Raw genomic sequence first — 21,116 nt, 5'->3', positions numbered from 1 at the left:
AGGCGTTTTCACTATTCTGGAAAGATCCCTTTTGGATCCCCGATAGTATCCGTGTCCCAGAGGAGAGGGATGTGGGGAAAACCATCATGACTGCATCTGATTGACGTTTCCAAACCATCATCGTAATCACGCGAATGCTGTTTGAGAGGGAATCAAAGGGCACTTGACCAAAGAGTCAAGTCACGCTCACACTGACGCGCACCTTCTGCTCAACAGTGCGCGCACAATCGCATTCTTTCCAAGCTTGTAAAGGCGCAGGGTTAACCAGAGGCTTCCTGTCTGGGATGACACGGTGCATCTGCTGCGGTCCGCGGTGCCTTCTCGCCTGAGTAACAGACGGGAGATATGAGCTCAGTCGGTCAGAATAACCTCACAGTGGGATTCGCCAGATGAGAGGTTGTCGGGTGACGGCAGACGTTGAGCCACAGCGGGGTGTCAAAGTATCCACTCAGTTGTTGAGTGGCTTTATTACTTTGACTTTATTATTTGCAAAAAGTAACAATTTGGCCTTTGCCTGTACATTGTGTTTAGTTTAAGCTAAATAAGCTTGAAGTGGACCTCTGGGGATCTTAAATTGTGGTCTTGATAGGTAAGGGGAGCAATATTGAAAAGTAAAAATATCTCGTGTTCCGATTTTTGTGTTTCCTACAATATTGGTTCTACCCCAAATCACCCTGGTTAGTTGACAGGGCCGTTCCTTGCCCCGCTGATATGGGGTGATATTCCAGAGCATTGCTGTCATTGCTAAAATGGAGCACCCTGGCCAAAGTCAAGAAGAAACATGGATATTTATTTGAGTCACAAAGTGCCTCTGATTCCGAATCCGGAAATGAAAACGGCAAGATTTGTCGGACAGAAGAAGAAATGCCACCTTGCATTGGAGGGGCAGGGCAGGGCAGGGCGGAGATGGAGGCTGCTGCTGTGATCAGATTGCAAAGTACAATTTCTTAAGTTTACAAGTGTCGATATCCCCATAGCGTTGTATTTTTTACTATCTTTTAAAACACAGCAAGAGATTCGCACCTTTTGAAATCTTTCGCAAAATACGACGGGATACCATTTTTCCTGACGAACCATATGTATTTATCCTTCCATGCTCTGGAAGTACACGTTAAATACAGTAAGGTAATTAAAATGTTAGAAACAACCCTCCGGATATATTGCATTCAAAGGTAATGAGGGGAGTTGCTGTGTTCAATCTCATAAACACGCATCCAACCCATTTCAATCGATGCACATTTACGAGATTACCAAAAGGAAAAAAATCCACACCCATGCGGGCAATTAGACTATCATTTGTGTTAGACTTGTGCTCGGCATGAAAATGAGCCCTTGATAGTTGAGCAATAGTCATTAAGAATGTAATTATGATTTTGCTATTGTGAAAAAAGTTAAAAGGTTAGATTTAATCGGCTAATTAAAGAACCACTGTGTGACGCCTTGAAACTGTCTGCGAGAAAGAATGAATTACTTATGCAAACTTAAGCTCATGTTTTTGTTCATGTTTTTGTTCCCTTCGTGTCAATGTTTCGTCAGTGTGATTGTGTCCGCCTGTCCTCGTTAACCCGTTTTCCTTGTGTCTGCCAATCAGCTCCCTGCTCCTATTGTGTCATGCCCAGGTGTTCCTTTTTTAACTTAAAATTTTTGGTGTATTTAGTTCCCTGTCTCCTTTCAGTTCTTGTCGGGTCATTGTCAATGTGTTTTTGTTGATCTTGCTAACGGTTCCTCTTCGTCTTTGTTTCCTATGATTTACTCGAGTTTATAGTCTTTTGGTAAAAAGTTTGGTTCTGTTTTTTTGGATTGTTATTTTTTTATTGATCTTGCTAAATTTTTGTCATTTTTATTTTAAATAATTATGTAGAGCATTCTGTGCCTGTCTGCTTTCCTTCATTTGGATCCACAACTTCCACAATTCTACACGTCATGCCACGATGTAACAGATTCATTGAGTTAATTGTAGAGTAAAAAAATAGTTACCAAATAAATGAGAGAAAAAATAAAAGTTTTTATTGCTTGCCAAATTAGTTTCCCTTTAAATATCTGTCCTTCTGAGCGTCACAATCACTATATCAATTACAGTCAGCCCCCGGCTTACGAGCATCCTGATTTGCGAACAATTCGCCTTACGAGCGTGGATCAGTTAGGTTTTTGTCCTCCGCTTACGAGCAAACCTTTCGTCTTGCGAGCATTCCGACAAACCAGCCATTGAGTATGTAGAAATGTTCTCGCCCAACTGCGTCAACATATTCAGCAGTTGTGTCAACTACAATCATCATCAGATACTTATGGCGGTAACGTGAACGCTATTGGTCTTACAATCTCACACTGACTGTCTCACTCACGGTGTCTAAATATATTACCATTTAAGTGTAGTGTTTGTACAGCTAAAGGGAAAAACAGCTGACATGAAATTAAATGTGCCGATTGCAGGACAAAGAATTGTCATTGGTTTAAATGTGTGTTTTTTTCTTAATTAATTGTCAATACATTCCAACCGTTTAAAAAAAAAGTGCGAATAATTATCAGTCAGTCAAGGAGACGCCAATATGCTATTGGTCGATTAAGGTCACCCGGTCTCACTCACGGAGATGCTATTGGCCGGCGTCACACGTCAATCACAGAAATGCCGATATGCTATTGGCCGAACGCCTTTATCTAGCTTGATGGGACAGGATGGAAGGAAGTAGACAAAATGAGTGAAAAACGGAATGTTTTGAAGACTTTGCAAACTTTATCTGTTAGACATAGCTTCTAAAATTACTAGCAGCGGTAAAGGAAGAAATAAGAGGATGATGTTTTAGTATCTCCGTGATTTGCACCATGACTGAAAGAGTTACTGTAACACTGTAAGACCAATAGCCTATATGCGTTGCCGTATTAACTCAAGAGGTTAATCTCTGCACCCTGTAACGGCTGGTACTACAGTGCCATATAATGGTTGCTTGACAAAACTGCATGTCATGTTAGTCGGCGACCTCCCGACATGCTTTGGGACAGCGCCATTCTTGCAATTCTGTGAGTTGAAACCAACAGTGAACTGACTCTCGAACAAGCCATAATTGTGGTGCCTAGTAAATACAACACACACAATCTCCCCTCCGCCTCCACTCAGCTCAATTCACGTCGGGAAAAACAGCTGACATGTAATTAAGTGTGCCGATTGCAGGACAAAAAATCGTCACAGGTTTAAATGTGTTTTAATCAATAAGATGTCAATACATTCCAACCGTTTAAAAAAAAAGTGCGAATAATTATCAGTCAGTCAAGGAGACGCCAATATGCTATTGGTCGATTAAGGTCACCCGGTCTCACTCACGGAGATGCTATTGGCCGGCGTCACACGTCAATCACAGAAGTGCCGATATGCTATTGGCCGAACGCCTTTATCTAGCTTGATGGCACAGCTGGTTGGGATGGAAGGAAGTAGAGAAAACCCTGACTGAAAACGTTACTTTGACACTGTAAGACCAATAGCATATCTGATTTACCGTATTGACTTCGAGCATTCATTTCTGCTCATCTCTGCTTATCTCAGCACAAGTCACGTCTTTCCAAAGGTAAAAGTCATTTTTCCTTTGTATTTGTTATTTAATGCAACTGTACAGTAGATTATGTCACTTAATATTAATATATGTATACAGCGTGATGATTTTACCTAAGGCTTCTGCGCGCGTTGCACGCATTCACGAATTAACATGGGTCTGGATTGCCCGCTATACGAGCAATTCGAGATACGAGCGTAGCCGCTGAACGGATTAAGTTCGTAACCCGGGGGCCCACTGTATTTACATTATTTTTTCATTTATTACCATTTTTAAACATTACCATGAACTCAATAAACTGAATTTTAGTTTGTATTTCTAGAACATGTAAAACATTTTTTTTTAGTATGTCACAGTTTCTGTCATTTAGGGTGCAAGCTCATTCCTTCAGTGGGAGGATGAAACAAACTGTACTCGTGAAAGAATCTTTGGGTGTACCTAAAGTCAAGAAGGTCACTCTCATAAGTACACCGTTGTCAGGTGTGTCAACTTGGGTGTGTCACAAGTTCGGCAACCTCAACAAATTATTTCTAATCTACAGACAATCTGGAAGAACTCACTCTGAAAGTAGGCAAACTGGAGGTAGTCGTAGTGCAGCGGCAAGTAATTTTCCATGGGCGACAGGCGTCCCGGCCGGGTGGCGAGATCTCTGACACACTCGTGCTCACAGTGCAACACCTGAGTGAAGTGATCTAAAAAAAACCAAATGTTTTGAATTAGTTATGTGGTTGGAGGTTAACCGCTGTAAAACACGATGGCATATAATAAACACAATAAAAGAATGCAATTGGTCAAATGTGTATCAGTGGTTAAAAAAAAAAACAAAAGTCAACAGATGCTTGATACTATTGTGGCCGGAGCTTTCATCACAGTTGCAAGTGACACTGCCGGGTGGTCTGTGGTTAATTATGTTTTCCCTACAGCCATTAACACGGCTGAGATCATCTGTGTGATGTCAGAAAATGTCATAAAACACGCAAGTCCCAAATGATTAATTGCTTGTTTACATTTCACGATGAAAAACTGAGCTTGATGCTGCGATAAACATGGAGTCATCGCCTCCAATGAAATGCGCTAATTGGTGAGGAGACATCTGATATGTTTGAGGAGAGGGAGATGAAGATAAAACATGGAAAACAGATACTAGCATGGGAATGAGACAACTTGGATGAAGGCCGATTCGTCTGTCATGTTAATCCGAATGCATTAACACTGAGAATGTTAGTGAAGGTTATACCTGGCCACAACATGGTACATTTTCACAATATGTGATTTGTTAAAATGTTTGCTTTTAACAAGAGCATTAGTTGCTGAATTACAATATTTGTATCATACTGCACATACATTTTGTGGCAATTATCCTACTAGCCACAAGCCCACATTAAGTTGAAAAAACTCAAGCTATTAACGTTTGATCATGCACACCAGAGTACGTAAAGTCATGCCAGGTTCTAAAACGGCGGTTCTCAAAAAGGGATGCACGTTTGGGGTACGCGAGGTAGGAAAAAAAAAAAAGCAAACACATTTTTTATAACAATTATGACTTGTAAATATTTCAGAAACATGTAATTAAGTTCATGTTTTAAGTTGCATCTATTGTCAATCACAAAAACTTTTTTTTAACATTAAATTTGTGATTTATTTTTGAGAACCGAAGTATGATCCCAACTGAGCCCAGTTTTAGATGATAGTAATTTTATGTGCACAAATCTTTATTAATTAAGTTAGTCATATCTTTTTTGTTCTTTCTTTTTTATTTCCAGATTGCTTCAACACTTGTTGAAGCAATGGATGTTCCACAGTTTAACGAATCAGACAATGCTGCATACTACTCAGTTTCGGTCTTTTTTTCAACAAGAAATGATTTGTGCTTGTCAGGGGGAACTCGGTTTAGCAAAAATATTTAACAGGAGTATTTTACTGGAAAAAAATAACAACTAAATTAACAACAGCATCATCCACATCAAAAACCTGACTGAGAATATACTTGGATGTAGACAGGTTCTAAATAAGTACATTCACATTTTTTCTTATAATTAAGTAAGAAAATAATTATAATGATAATGAAATAGAAAATTATAAATAACTAATTATAATGCTTTCTATTCAAATAAAATAAAGCCAGCCATATTTGTTCACAAGCGATGCCTCAAGTATTAATCTACAAATCAGAAATAGGGCTGCACGATTATCGCCAAAACAATCACAATTATTTTGGTCAGTATTGAAATAGTGATAATTCATCACGACTATTAATCATGTTTGCTCAAACATGTCTATTTATTGTCCTCTTTTATTTATTGCAACACAGCTAACTTACTTGCTGGGGGGAAACCAATGAGAAAAATAGGCCTACTTAGAACCAAGCAAATTATTAACGTTGCAAATTTTAATCAATTAGCAGTTAAAATGTCATTTTAGGTCATTTCAAACCAAATTTATTCCAATTTTTTGCCAATAGGATTTTTCAAAATGGGTCTAAATTGACAGCTAGCACTGTATATATTAGGAATCAGATGAGAAACTCAATGCAGTTTCACACTGGTAAATAAAATACAGTAGGACGAGAAAAAGCAAAGGCCTTTGTCATGCAAACATGTGGGAAACATTGCCCCCTAGTGGTAGAATGACAAAGTGTTTGATTTGACTTGTAATAAAAAAACAAATGCTTGACTTTTTAAATGTTAATATCGCCGAGGATCATCTTAACTAATTGTGACTGCGATTAAAATTCGATTAATTGTGCAGCCCTAAAAATGAAACGAAAATAAAAATAAACATTGAATTGTCGGGTGTTACCAAACTTTTGAGTGGAACTGCAGATATAGCTTAAAAGCTTAAGATGTTCTTCAGATCATTATTTGCCTATTAATCTTCATTTCGCAAGATGGTCCACGGGGATAAAACCCACGTATCATCACACATCACGTCATTCCCTGTTAGCAATCAGGATAAAGACAAAATATTCTGAGCTCAATGCTTTTGTGCATCCCGGTCTTCATGGAAGTGACAAACTTTGTGGTTGTTGACCTTCATGAAGGAGATGGCAATTATATCGCTTCCTAAGGTCAAGACCTGAGAGGAAAACCAGTGCAGCAGCCCATTGCTGGTTTGAGTGTTGTGAAGGATCACTGAGATCAGCCCAGTGCAGCTGCAGCCCTAAGTTCTCCTCCCCCCTGCTATAGTCTGTTCAGTCTCCTGTTCAGTCTCAGGAGTACGTCCAAACTGTAAATAAATTGTGTTCAGAAACATGCAGTGGCTGTAGAGAAACTCACTTTCTGGGTCATACAGAAAATAAAAACATTATTTGTTTTCTTCTTAGTAATATTTACAGAGCAGCTTGCACTGCATCGCACTCCAATGTCCCACATAATAAACAGTGCAAGCAAAATTTGACTCCATGAGTGGAATTGAAAATAATCTTCTGATTGTAAGTTAAACAAAGCTCATCCAACACTAATTAGCCAGGTTTGGGCTTCACATTTTCAAAACAAGGAACGCTCGTCAGTGATTAAGCTGGCGCTACTGCACATAAGCCGCCACCTTTTTGCACTGATTGCTCTCAACACAAACAACAGCCAGTGACTTTTCTCTCTGATTATATTTTACAGCCAGTGTGTTTTGATAGCTCTCTAACTGCAGCTGTATTGTATGCAGGGAGCGAATGCTTTACCCTGTAAAGTATCTGCCTCCCCCATTCACCTGAATCACACTGAAGAGCTTCTCTTTTTTCTCCCCAGAAGTTACCTAATTAAAGCGATAACAATTCTTATTTCAATCATCGATGAATCTGTGATGTTTTGATTTCCATTCCTTTTCCAAAACACTGTTTTCAAATTGACAACTTTGTTTTTATGATTTGGTTACTGGTTTGGTTTGCAGTGGTCTGTATTGTAAGGAAATAGGCAAAAATGTTGATTGTTTTTCAAAATAAAAGCAGATGTTTTAATGCTGTTTTTTGATTCTTCACAATTATAAGTCTGGTTTCTTAGGTCTAAAGACATCTGAGAATATTAAGTTGTAAGCCTGAAACTCTTAACATTTGAACAATTTTAGGTCTCCAAATGATTTATCGATCACCGAAAATAATTATTGATTAATTGGGTAATCAATTAGTTTTTGATTAATCGTTGCCACCTGAGCCCTGAGCAACTGTGATGCCATTTTTAGTCAGTGCCAATGGCAAAATGGCCACATCCTAAGAAAGATAAAAATGGGTGGATTTTGTAGCTTAATGCGATTCTTGAATTCTCAAGCAAAAAGATTGCCATCGTGGAGTGAGTGTCTCGCATCGAAGAATTAAAAGCTACTTCGGCTAATTGCCCGTTCAGAGCCTCATGCTACGGACTCAAGGTCGATCACATTGTACATCAGCCTACTCCCAAAACAACCGCTATCTGGTGGTGCTCATTAAGTCAAAAGTTCATTGCCTTGTACTTGTTGAGGTGACGATAACGATGGATGGATGTATCTATCTATTTATCTAAGTTATTCACAAACACGATAACAACCATAGTTCTACATTTAGACAACTGGCATGCAAAGGACATATTTTAAAATATAAAAATTAACAATTGGAGCTTCTTAAGCATATATTTTCTAATTCAATATTATTTAATAGGAATATTATAAAAGTAGTTTTTGTTGCGCACATAGAGGATGGTGTGCAGTGCAGTGAGATCACATTACTGTCTTTCAGCCTTTGACTCAGCGCCAAATGACATCCAAAGCCAAGCCACTGCCAGGCAGATTTGATCACCTAGTGTGCACAAAGAGCGTTGTTTGGCCTCGTCTGAGCCTCTCCGGGCTCTTTCAGCACAACAGAGCCTAGCGCAGGCTCAGGGCCAAACAGAACTGTCACGATAGGTTGATTAAAAAAAAAAACCCTTAACACTCTCACCGCTTTCATGCTAGTTAGTCATCACTTTGGAAACTGCTGTTCAAGGGATGAACAAAACAAAATTACAACTAAATTGAACCTATTGAAAACCTAACAAACATATTCCTATTATTGGACCGGAAAAATAAAGCTCTATTTTCTTATGGCTCTGTCAGTAATTTTAAACTTTCAATAGGCACAAAAGACAAACTTCTTTTATATGAAAATCCCCATAACTTGCACATTAGATGAATGAGGTGATATTATTAAAAGCACCATCAGTATATTTTGGAAACCGAAAAAGTAAAAAAGTAGGCTACATTTTTCTTCAAATGAATAAATAAACAAATCGGTGGTAATTTATTCATATCTTGGGGGAATACGACTTTAACCTCAAAGGGTGTCATTTTTTTCACAGATTAAATACTGTCAATATCATCTACCTGACATAAGGCCTTTGGCTTTCGCCAACCATATACGGTCCAGTGCTTTGGTTTTCCTGTAGACCTGGGTTGGGGTCCTAACGCCTATATACAAGTCCTGTAGTTGTGCCATGCCTGGGACTTAATGCTAAAAACTTTTCAGTTGCGCTCAGCCTGAAAATATGCCATGAAATCTTCACTTGATCACAGCGCTGCCCTTTTATATCGATGGATTCGCTTAGCAATCGTATTTCTCACGTTTAAAAAGAGTTGCCTTTTGTCCGGACGTCACAAACTTTTGGCATCAAGTTTTTGTAAATGGCCGGGCTGATTTTGCGAGCTCTTCTGCCACAATAAAAACTGGTCTTGGCAGCAGCCTTGCTTTGCGATTTTGCTTTTCTGAAGAGAGCCTGTCGCGTTTTAAGACTTTGTTTCAATTCTTCCACCCTCTGTTGTTTTTGTTTCATGTTCACATTCTTGTATTTGTCTGTGTGGTTTGTTTCCTGATGCCATCTTAGATTATACTGTTTCATTACCGCCACACTTTCTCCTCAAAGAAGACACACAGGTTTTTCAGCAACCTCCGGGAACATGTAATCCGACTCCCACCTTGTTGGAAACCGCCGGTTTTCGGTCTACACCTTCCAATTTGCCATTTGATGGGTATGTGAAAGTTGACTTTAGTTGTTATGCTAGTTAATGACTTCTGACGAATAAGGAAATGAAGCCACGTCCCGCTATGGCGCATCATTGGTGCATATTGGGAAATGTAGTATTGGCGTGTGTAAAACACCTGCAAGCCACAGTAAACCTGCAGGCCTCAGGTTCTAATAATAAATCTCTATCATCCTGGGGGCTATAGAAAACCTTCTTGGGGGCCGGATCCAGCTCTCGGCCTGTGTATTTGACATATGTGATATTAGAGCTCGCATCCAGCTATCAATGCTGAACAGGATTTCATAAAGGAAAACACTCCTCTGGGACTCAAATGGTTCAGCAGATGAAGACCTCAGAATTGGAACTACAATCACAAAAAAAATATACTCCAAACTACAAATCAAAATCCGAATGAAAAAGGGCAAACATGAGCCGTTATTAATAAGATATTGTGGCCATGTCTCTCACCCAGCAGGCAAGTTGGAATGAATCTTTGATGCTTTGGACCTTGTTGTTTTGACTGATGATTTAGACAGTGTTGTGCAGTTTTGTGTTGGCATGTGAAGAGTGAAGACGTGTACTAGACCAGCAAGGTGTGTTTTTTTTTGTCTTGCCACAAAATAATAATAATAATAATAAGTTATTAATAAGAAGACGAATTAAAATCTTTCCTTCTTTGAGTGGCACACCCCATGTAATATAATTAGCAATTACTATTCCTGCAACAATATAAAAAAATGTTGACGTGGTAGAAGACATTTATGTGTTATTATTTGTTGTTATTAAAAATAAAACACTACGATACTTATTGTCCCTTTAACAACAAAGCAAAAATCACACAAGAGGAATTTATGTTGTGCTATGACTTTTTGGGAAACTGTTTCACTTTGGCTGGGACTGGTTCGGTCATTTTTTCCAGTAAAAGTAGATGATTGCAAGTGTCTTATTTTGATTAAATAAAAAGAATCTGTTTTCATGAAGGACTTTAGATATCCAAGAATGATTACTGTTGAGAGGCTAAAATCCGACAATTTGAACCATTTTAATTCAACCAATGGCTCTAAATTATTATTCTATTATTATAATAACCATTTGATGATCAATGAATTGTTGATTAATTAAGTAATTTGAAAAACCCTAGATTAAAAAGAAAGCCAACTACATGTGAATTACGTGAATTACACTTATTCCATTTTTACGTGACAGATGTCATTCAAAATAAAGTGGATTTATTTAACAGATTACATCTATCCAGTTTGTCTTATATGCGTGTTCATGTGTCGGCTGTTACCTGAAACAACTTCGTAGAGGCTGTAAGGGTAACGAAGATGATCGTGGGCCTCAAACTCGTGTGGGCCTTGACATAGGGCCCGGCACTCCACGTCGGCTTCATAGTACTCCACCAGAGCCTCCTCGAAAAGAACGCTGGACCCCACGTAGTCACCTTGTTCGTATAAGTTCATTGCCGCACTGAAGGCGCGCTGGAATGGAGCAAAAGATCCAAACTTTATACTGCACACATTCAAAAACACAGTGCGTTGTTCAAGCCAATGGAAAACTAATTCAGAAAAAATAAACGTCACAAGTCTTCTGGTATTCGCGACGGTAGGAGAATTCATTCGTGTGTTTCAAATAAACCGAGAGCCAATGTAGACAAAATTGGGCAGTACGTTTTAAATACAGTAATAACAAACTGTCAAATGTAATGGCTTATAAGGTATCTTTTAGAGTAAAAGCAATTGAAAGCATCAGCCAACCGAATGGCAATAAAAGACGGATTTCTGTGGTCAGATATGATCCGTGCCAGGTGGTAGTAACTCAGAGCAGCTTCATTCAGAGGTGGAACATATGAGACGAGACAAAAAGCAGGGAGTGGGGTAAGAGAGGGTGAAAGATTCTCGGTGGAGCAGCACCCGAAGACTTCCATGCTAATTTCATTGCGCAGAACCTAACCGCAAAAAGTGCGAAAGAAGTCATTGAAAGTCCATTAACATAAAGAGCCCTTCATACTCCCACTTTTTTTCCCCCGTATGTGAATAAAGCAGGGAAAAGAAAAACGTTGATAAGGAATCATGATGATAGCTGGTGAAGTGCTGGAGTATGAGAAAGTGCCCAAAATTTACAGACACAAACCAAATACATGTATTGATGTGATTTTTTTTCTCTCCACGATACTTTCAGAGCTCATTGCGTAAACTAGACTACTTGTGCAGTGCATTTGCACAGACACAATGAGACCCTTGAAACAAGTACTCAGGCTTTTGCGATAGAATGAAATCGATAAGGAAATGCTATGTTGTTATTTGAGTCATTCTCTTTCGCCAAACCAATAAAGAAAGAAAAGAAAGAACTTGGCCACTATATGTTGCCAAAGCCGTATTCTTATTGAGGTAGCAGTATTGGTCCATCTCTTATCGAGATATCTTCTCCCTTTACCTGGTGAGGCCGAGCTTCCCGATCAACAAAATGATCCTCCATGACCCCCTCTCGATTTTTGTACTGCTCCAGGTTCTGACTCATCTCCACATGTTCTGGATTGGCTTGAAAGTAGGTATGAGCTGCCGCTGCCGCTTTCTCAGGTTGTTTCAGCTAGAGGAAAACACAGACAAGAGTTGTGATTGTTTTGGTACCATCCCTGTCCAAAATAGCCCAGTTTTTTCCCCCCATCATTTTAATAAGGACCTACTGTACTTATTGTAGTTCTATAGCATTCCAAATGGGACTACCCCTAAATTTTTGTGGCAGTGCAAAACATCTGCTCCAGGCTGAGATATAATAAAAGACACCGGATCTGAACCCAACAGATTTATTTGAAGCTTAGAACTTGAGGCAATCATTTATCTCTTAAGAATTTAAACAATTTACATTTATCTAGTGCCAACCTTTATTTCTTTTTTGTTCATGGAGAACAGGTTTAGACCAATGACCATGACCAATAAATAAAATCAAGAGTACAGTTTGATTTGTCCTATGACACTCTTTCTTTTACTTGTTAATGGTAATTACGAACAAAAATAAAACGTTAGGTTTTACCATGTAACCCTAACCCTACACACACATAAAGTATTCATATACTGTATTCATATATACACATACAAATAAATATACACACGTATACATGTTGCATGCGCGTGCACATGTGTGCAACTGTATGTGTTTGTGAATAACTACAGACAGAAGCCGATACGATCGGCCACAAAAGCATTCACATGAGCGGTTAGGTTGAGACGCCTAACTCCATATGTTTCAATCCTTCAAGTTGATGACAGGTGCAAACCTAAAGCAGACTGCATATTTACTCATACTCTTGTCTGACAGCTAAGCTTGAATCCATATAAGAGGTGGTTTTAAAAATGCTTTGTTATTTCCTAATAGGTTACAGAAGAAAGACAGATCCAGGACGATTTTATGTGGGAATGAACCTCGGCTGGACATGCTCGGTTGGCCCTGAAAGGCTCAAGATTGAGATGGTGTCAGCTGCATTCCTGGCCAGGGTGCCTTGAGGGCGCTTTGAGGAGATGCAGTGTGGTTGACGTACCGTCAAAGGTTCACCAGTGCACTGCGAATAGATAAGATGACCTTCTCTAACTGATGGTTACAAAAAACAGCCTTTGCCATATGCTGCAAGTCTGTGTGTGCTCAACGTGATTCAACAACCTGACACCACTATCTACTCATCTGTTTACATGTTTTGTGCGGAGTCCTGGAGACAAAACATGGATTTTTTCCCTGAATGTGGTGAAGATACAAGTGAGGCGGATACTTGCCTCCTCTTTCTTCTTAAATCACACATTTCCTGAGCTCCTCAAAGACCACCTGGCTCGAGGCTTTGGGGCTAGCTTGGCAAGCGAAGTCAAATAGTCTAGTACACAAACCTAGTCCAAACACAGCTGTGGGCCTGTCATATGTTTTGTCCCAAGCCAACACCCCCGGATGAATCTTCAACATTATGCATGATGGTCAAAGCTGAACATACTGTCACGCAGCATAGGAGAGACAATTCTATGGATGTCCTGGTCACATCATACAGTATTTTTGAGTCAGAGTCACCTGATTCTGAAGATCTGCAATACCGAGTCCGCATTTGATAACTTGGCATTTAATTGAGGACAGAAAAAAACACATATTTCTTTTTTTTTTTAAAGAAAACTATGCAAACATGACTGTATGTGCACTGTATGGGGCTAGCCATACTGGGGTTTAACCAAGTAGTCTGAAACTGTGGTTCTCAAATGGGGGTGCATGTAGCCTGGAGTACGTAAGCTACGTAAAGGTAATATTAGCAAATATAATCTAATACTTTTCAATGCAATGGCAGGAACAGGGTGCTTCTTTTTAAATTAAGAACAAATTAATTCAAACGTGAAGCAATTGGTTTTATAGTGACTCCTTTGCAGAATGTTGCATGCTACTAGTTTTGCAATGATGTACATTGTCGTTAAGTGATGCAATTTTTCTGAGGATGAGACATAAATAAAACAGATGACCTATCTTATGGAGTTGCTGAATGAAATATATTTAGAGGTACCACATCGAACACACATGGCACAACACTCCGTTATAGTACTTGCTCTTTTTTTTTCAAGAAAAAAAATGCACATTAAATGCTCAATTTACAGACACAGTAAGTATTCCCTTTCCACATTAAAGTATTCTCCTACTGCAACCTACCAATGTTACATAACACTAGTTTTATGCTAGCTTCTCATAAAAACTACAGCTGTTTCCAGCTGAGTTGTAATGTTGCATGTAGTATAAAACGTGCGTATTTTTTTTTTTTTTTGCCAATATCTGTGTAAGAATCACCAAATACAATATCCAAGCCTCATAGGATATATTTTGGAAGATCTTATTTTGGAATGCATGGTATTTCAAAGCACTTGCAATATGTTATGACAGCAATTGTGGTGGCTTATGGTGCTACACAGGAGATTTGGTTGTGCTATTTGTCTGTGCTTACAGGCTGTGCTCCATCAAACAGTCCATTCCCTAAGGAATCCCACAATGCTAAAAGAACACCTCACAAAGGAATCTTGATAAAACTACAAAACCCTTCAAATCGGAAAACCATTTCATGGAACTAAAGCTGAAACTGAAATTTCAACATCAAACATGGTACTACCACCGCCAAGTATTGAAAACAAGTCTTTCAACGCATTTCATACCATGTGGGTACATTTCTCTTTTACCTACATTTGAAAGGAGCACCTAGTGGTGAAAGACTTCCCTTCAGTAATTTAGTCCACAGAAGCGCTGGACCGCCCTGCAGCAATGAGAAAGCATCTGTTGATGTGGGCAAAAATGTCTTGCCAAACCTCAGTGTGATTCAGTGCTATACAAATATATCTGGACTGACGCCATGGACCTGATGATCACATTTGAACAAATAACATGCTTGAAAAGTATGTTAAAAAAAAAAAAAAATCTTAATGGATTCAAAACTTGTCATGTTTTAATCTGCTGCCATAAATCAGGATCAGGTGACATAATTAAACCACATCACATTTCATCCTGAACAGTATCTCTGGCAATCTGGGACAGGTTGAAACACATTAGCATACTCCAGGCACAATATTTGTCTGTTCGTTGCGCTTGACTCCGAGAAGTCAGTACTTATAAGCCTGCAGTTGGCTCATTTCTTTAACAACTCATGATGACTACAACTTACATGTATTCTTTTATTAATGATTCCAGTACCTCACCCATGATTGGAATCAACTGCTACCAGAGGGTGTGGCTTGCCGGGACAACCATGGGCATTTTTCTCTTTAGTCATTGTCAAACTAGTTCAGACATTACCTGCACTAAATGATCATTTCAATTACATTCTGTGTCCACTAGGGATAGACCAACCATCGGCTGAGACAACTATTGGCGCCGATTTTGCCATTCTGACGAAAATCTGAATCAACTTTTAATAATGATTTTTCATCAATCACTTTAAAATGATTTACTTTGGACAATTGTCTCTTCAAAGTTAATATTTAAAATAATCAGTTAACGATAAGAAATTATTAACTCTGCACTTTGTGTTTTGTTTGAAATTAAAAAAACGTATCATTCTAGCTTTAATGTCTACTGTGTCATATGCTGCCTCACATGCAGATGTCATGGCATCAATTCCCACTTAATGCTCCTCACAATTAGCCTGTAACTACTTCAAGTGGCAACCAGTCCTAGGAGGAGTCAGCAGGAATAGACTTCCGTTCCTGCCGTGATCCTGAACAGGATAAGATGTATAGAAATCAGATTAGATTTTAATATGGAGCCTGTGCTGAGGGAACAACTTTTTCTAATGGTCGATCAAACAGATACGGATGTCACCGACATAACTTCCAAAGATTAGATTTAATTAAACGTCTACAAAGTTCTAGACAGAGTATTGCCTGGGGCCTACAATATCCCATAGACTCATTGCATGCAATACTGCAGAAAACATCTGTAACCGTGAGCACAATATGCTCATGACGCTTTATAAGACCAGAGAGGGGGTTGATTTAGCACTTCAGGAATGTTCTACGAGAATGTTCACATTACAGCAAACCTACTTATTAGTGCAGATGTAGACGCCGGTATTTGCGTACATTATTAGACACAAGCATTTCGGGATTAAAAATGATGTTTAGGCCATGACTTCAGTGGAAAAACAAAACATTTACTGAGAGCTAAGCACATAACATGTGCTGCCAAGTAGCAGCATCCTGTTGTGAGCAAATTCTACACCAATTCACAAACTGACAAAATCCGAAGCTCGAGCATTCGGCAGCGTGATACAAAATATAATTGTAGCTCCTCTAGTTGTAATAAGAAGGGATGAATATTTACTCTTCTATTAGTGATTTACTGTGGCTATACAAATATTTGGATGCTGAGAGGACCACTTGGAGGGGAATTTGTCAACAGGTACTTAACTTCAAAATAGGCATTTAAACAACATAACACCAGTCTAAGGCTGAGAAATCAACCAGACATTCCAGCTTTTTATAGACAACCGGTGGCGAAATTTATGGTAAGAGCTCAAGTCGGAGTTTAAATGCTTTAACTGATAATTGTGAGTATGAAGGCCCTGGGCTTATTCCTATTGTTTAGTGTTAGTTTTCTTTTATTAACTACTTTTTTGATGTGCATCTCCTTCCACATAATTCATTCGATTGACATCATTACAAGTGTTATATTTAAAAAAAATTACAGCATGGGGGCTTTAGATTTTTTTTTTTTAATTGATAGGTTTCACAAAAATGTTGGTTTTGATTGTTGTTATATTATTTACTTTACATGTTAAAGGGCGCCATGGTCAACGTTGGACTAGCTATTAAAAATGTTTTATTTCCTCTACGGAACAGGGTTTCAGAAAGAAAAGTCGCAGCACATATAACACAATAACAGTGTTGTGAATAATGGCATTGACAAAAATAAAAACAACAGAAAAAACACTTTACAAAAACAATTTTTAAAGCATGCTTGTAAAAATTCTCATCTATTTAGGTCATTTAATTCTCAAGGCAGCAAATCGATTGGAACTGGAAATTTCCATTTGTCTTAGAAAACGTCTCACCTCTCAAGGCTTGATTCTGACTGCACTAGAGTACCTAACTTGAAGCTCCAAGTTGTGGGCGTGCCAAACCACGAATGCCATGATTCTGACATGCAAAATGACAGTCGTTAAAATAACTTGCAGAGAAGCCGCTGTCTGTCAACACCTCGCTTGGTGGAAATGCAATTATAATTCTTTTGAAAAATTGTTTTAGTAATTTCACACATTTCAAAAATTTGACGAATTCCATTGCTAGAAAACATATTTTTAGTTGTAAAAGGCTTGACATGAATTTTCATCTCCTTTTCTCTGAGCTCTAACAATTTTAGCCTATTCTGGGTAAAATTTGGCTGGTGTTGTTATTTCTCAAAACAAAGTATTAAATAACTGTTTTGGTCACAAAGAGTTACAAGGCGCACTTAAATGAAACTTAATATTACCGTTTAGAATAGACTCTTTATATGCTTTCTTTTCTACTACTGAAGTCTCACTTTAACAGGCTGAAGCAAATCTGTTTCAAAAACATGAATAGACCTGAAAATGTTTGACATAAATTATTAGTTCATGTTTCATGCACCCCCATTTAATATGTTACAGGAGAGTACAGTAGCAGCTATGCTTGGCACCAATTCTTGGCAGCAGAATGTGGCATGAAGGTCAGACTAAAGCAACATTTTTCTAAATGGCTGTTGAATACTTCACTGTCTTCTGTTTCAGATGCACACAATGACCGCTTGGGCGATACATAGAAAAATGCTTGATGAATGGAGAATTGGATAGCTTCTACATTTTGAAACTGGTGCACCCTAAAATATGACAACTTTATGTTAAGATGATGCATTTTTACAAGCTCCATGTGTGTTAAAAAAAAAAAAAAACATAACAGAAACAATATTTTATTTCTAAGATACAATACCTCAGCAGAACTGCTTTAGCATGCTTTCCGTCCTAACACGTCCTTGTTATTTACTCAAGGTAAAGCTACGCTAATCTCTGGCTAAACACGTCAGTGAAGGTTCTGCGTTTCCTCGACTGCTACATCAAACACAAATTGAACGTATGATAAGTTATGTCTTCCATGCACGTGAGAAAACAAGTTAAACGTACATGGGGTGGAAAAATAAAACCCTCCGAAATGCTGTTGGTGATGTCATTGGTGAAAGCTGCCTGCCCACGTGTCCTCCCTTCCATCATGCCGCTGTTTCCTCTAATCTGTCCATTACCGCTGACAGCCCTGCACAGTGGCCTCTTTCTGTATGTCTTGTCCCCACCCTGGACCACAGTGTTCCTCCTATAAGGTCATGCCTGAGGAATTTCGGGAAAAGGCTTCACCGCTGTCGCCACTAGAAAGCCTCTTTCATGAGCTTGGAAAGACACACGAAGCATGACGAGCCCACGCGTCTTCCATCAGTGGCTTCAATCATTTATCTTTTCTTTGAATGCCTGGCTGTAAGCTGTCCAATGAATAATGTGTTAGAAAACATATTCAAGAAAATGAAAAGTATAGCACTTCTGGCTTTCATTAAGGACAAAAGATACCGATGCACACTCTATATAATAGACAAAGGTATTGAGACTCTTTTTACTGGTGAATTTACACCACAGCAGAGTGACGTTATGAATGAATCATGGTGGTCAATCTTTAGCATTGCATGAATTTACAATCTGCCTAATAGTGTAAATTAAGTGACTTGCAACTGTAAATTATTAATTTACCATGGGAGATGTCAAATTGCCTATTTTCGTCATTACCAACCAAACTGAATGATACATATTGGATATTTTCTGTACTGTTTACTTGAAATATTGTATTGCTTTTGAAGGGATACCTTTTACTAAGCTGATTTGATTAATCAACAAAATAATTGGCAAATTAATTGAATATTAAAAGCATTGTTGGTTGCGGCCCTATTTCTATTTTTGACAGTATGTTAGATTTCTGCTCCAGTCAACGGGGCAAGGTCCATACATCCAGTCTTAGACGTGTTTGGTGAAAAATAACTTGAAAACCCTGACCTCGACCACATTAAACAATTTCAAGATGTTTGTGGACAACGTGTGGGCCAGGACCTCTGACAAATGTTATTCGGGATGAATAGACAAAGGATCTCGCAGGCTCAGTCCTTTCCAAGAACATTTGAAGCTGTCATCTGCAAAGGTGTGTCAATACTTTTGTCCTTGATTCCAAGTATTAGCTCACAACCATCATTAGCCAATCTGCATCAAGGAGATTGCTTCACCATCCGTAGCCATGTCTGTCCTGTAGCTGACATCATTCGGTGCAAGGGGAGACGGCCACTTCCTTTTCATCCGCAGTGACAGCTCATTTAAGGAGTGACGGAGTTCACACTGGGGAGAAAATGTTACTCTTTCCCAAAGCAAACTGACACCAAATCTGCTACCGTATACCCAGCCAAGCATCACTTTTTAGCATGTCTGATTGAGCTTCCTGCACAGGTTGAGGGCCTTAAAGGGCAGCTTTGTGTTGGAAACCTCAAAAAGGTGTGTGAATGTTTAAAGTAATGCAGACAGGGCGGAAAATAGGCCATAATGTCTTCCATCCCCCTCACAACCCTCTCACATTCTCTTCTACAAAACAGTAACACACACTCTTTTCTTTTCTCCCAAGAAGTAAAAATAGGATCGGTTACCCTGGCGTCTTATTTTGATGCACGTATTTGCTGAGCCACAACTGTTTCCTTTCACCTAAAGGTGTCTTTTCCTGGACTGGAAATGAAAACACCGTGGCTCACACTTGTGTTTTGTCTTTCTTACGTTGCCTTAGATGAATGTTTGTCAAGGATGTATACAGAGTGCAAACCCACAAATATTTGCAAATAGGAACTTCAAGTGAGCTGAAAATAAAGAAAAGTTTGACATTTTCGCTAAATCATGTACATTTTTTTTCACCATTTGCTCAAACTTAATAAAAATGAATGGTCTTGTCAGTGGAAAGAAACTCTAAGGGTATATACCACGCTGTGTTCCCAACAACAAGGGACATAACAGGTAATTAAGGCACTTTTATTTTATTTCTCCAAAAAACACCAGGGATGATGAGGGGGTTTTCCAAACTAGTACCACTTAAGAGAAAACATTTACAAAGAAGGGGCTCTGAGGTCAAAGGTCTTTTATGAGTGTGAGCATACTAAGTCCCCTATTTAGCCACACCAGCATGATGGTGATAAATGCTAACTCTTAACTAGACAAATGCGCACAACAAGGAGCAAAAACGAGACACTCCAAATATGTGTGTGTGTGTCGGTCAATGTGCAGACAATGCCAGCATTCATACTGTCTCAGCTCTTACCCTCTGCGGCCCCCACTCATACAACACTTACGTCTGAGAAAATCAAAACGTATTTAATTGGTCTGGTTTGGTGCTGCGTCAAAAGACAAAAGTTCTACGATTTCTTAAAACAGACTCGTGTTCATTCTGGGAGGTAAATCTTTGACAAGAGATGTACACAAACATACTGTGTTGCACAACGTGATTATACAGTAGAACTATGAGGTCTAACACAAGCTGACCCGAATAACAGTAAATAATAATTTAACAATACATGACAGCTTAGGATCAGGTCCCACTCAGAGATGGTGTAAATGTGACAGCAAAAGGTTGTCTGTCCCTATGGGACCCTATTTTCGAGCCCAGCACACAGTTCACACAAAGCCCAGTCTAACTGCCCTACTGTGCGTTACTGCCGTTGTGGGAGTGAACAAAGCCAACTTGATTCCTGCCAAATGGAAGTGACTCCTCTTACCCTTAAATTCCGTACAGGAGAAATGTTCAGCCTACATGACGGAGGCATGATGGACTTGTTAGAGTCCATGGAGTGCAGAAAGGGTCCTCATGGGTACCAAATTGCAAAAAACGTGAAAAAGACTTGGAGGCTCCAACAAAAATCATGACACACCAGTCAGTTTTTGTACGACAAACAGTGCAAGCGCTGTTTACAAAAACAGAGCGCGCATCAGTTTGTTATGATTTCTTGCTGACGTGACAATAATGGGCTGAAATCTACTTCTTTCCTACTCCTTAATTCCGTATCATCCCATCTGGAAATCTCAACTTTTTATTT

General features: G+C 39.0%; 1 protein-coding gene across 1 annotated transcript in view; it reads right to left on the bottom strand.

Moving 5' to 3' along the window:
• The window catches only part of p3h2 (prolyl 3-hydroxylase 2), a 56,299-nt gene that overhangs the window by 11,101 nt on the left and 24,082 nt on the right, over positions 1–21,116 (bottom strand). Inside the window, exons 2-4 of the mRNA XM_088426390.1 lie at positions 11,937–12,089; positions 10,792–10,981; positions 4,103–4,234 (exon numbers count right to left, since the gene is read on the bottom strand). Coding sequence (XP_088282516.1) covers positions 4,103–4,234; positions 10,792–10,981; positions 11,937–12,089 — 475 coding nt within the window. The remainder of the gene's footprint in view (positions 1–4,102; positions 4,235–10,791; positions 10,982–11,936; positions 12,090–21,116) is intronic.

The sequence above is a fragment of the Hippichthys cyanospilos genome, chromosome 10 (genome assembly GCF_059441005.1).
Source record: "Hippichthys cyanospilos isolate Australia breed blue-spotted pipefish chromosome 10, RoL_Hcya_1.0, whole genome shotgun sequence".
Classification (NCBI taxonomy): Eukaryota; Metazoa; Chordata; class Actinopteri; order Syngnathiformes; family Syngnathidae; genus Hippichthys; species Hippichthys cyanospilos.
This window is presented reverse-complemented; position numbering and strand designations above follow the sequence as displayed.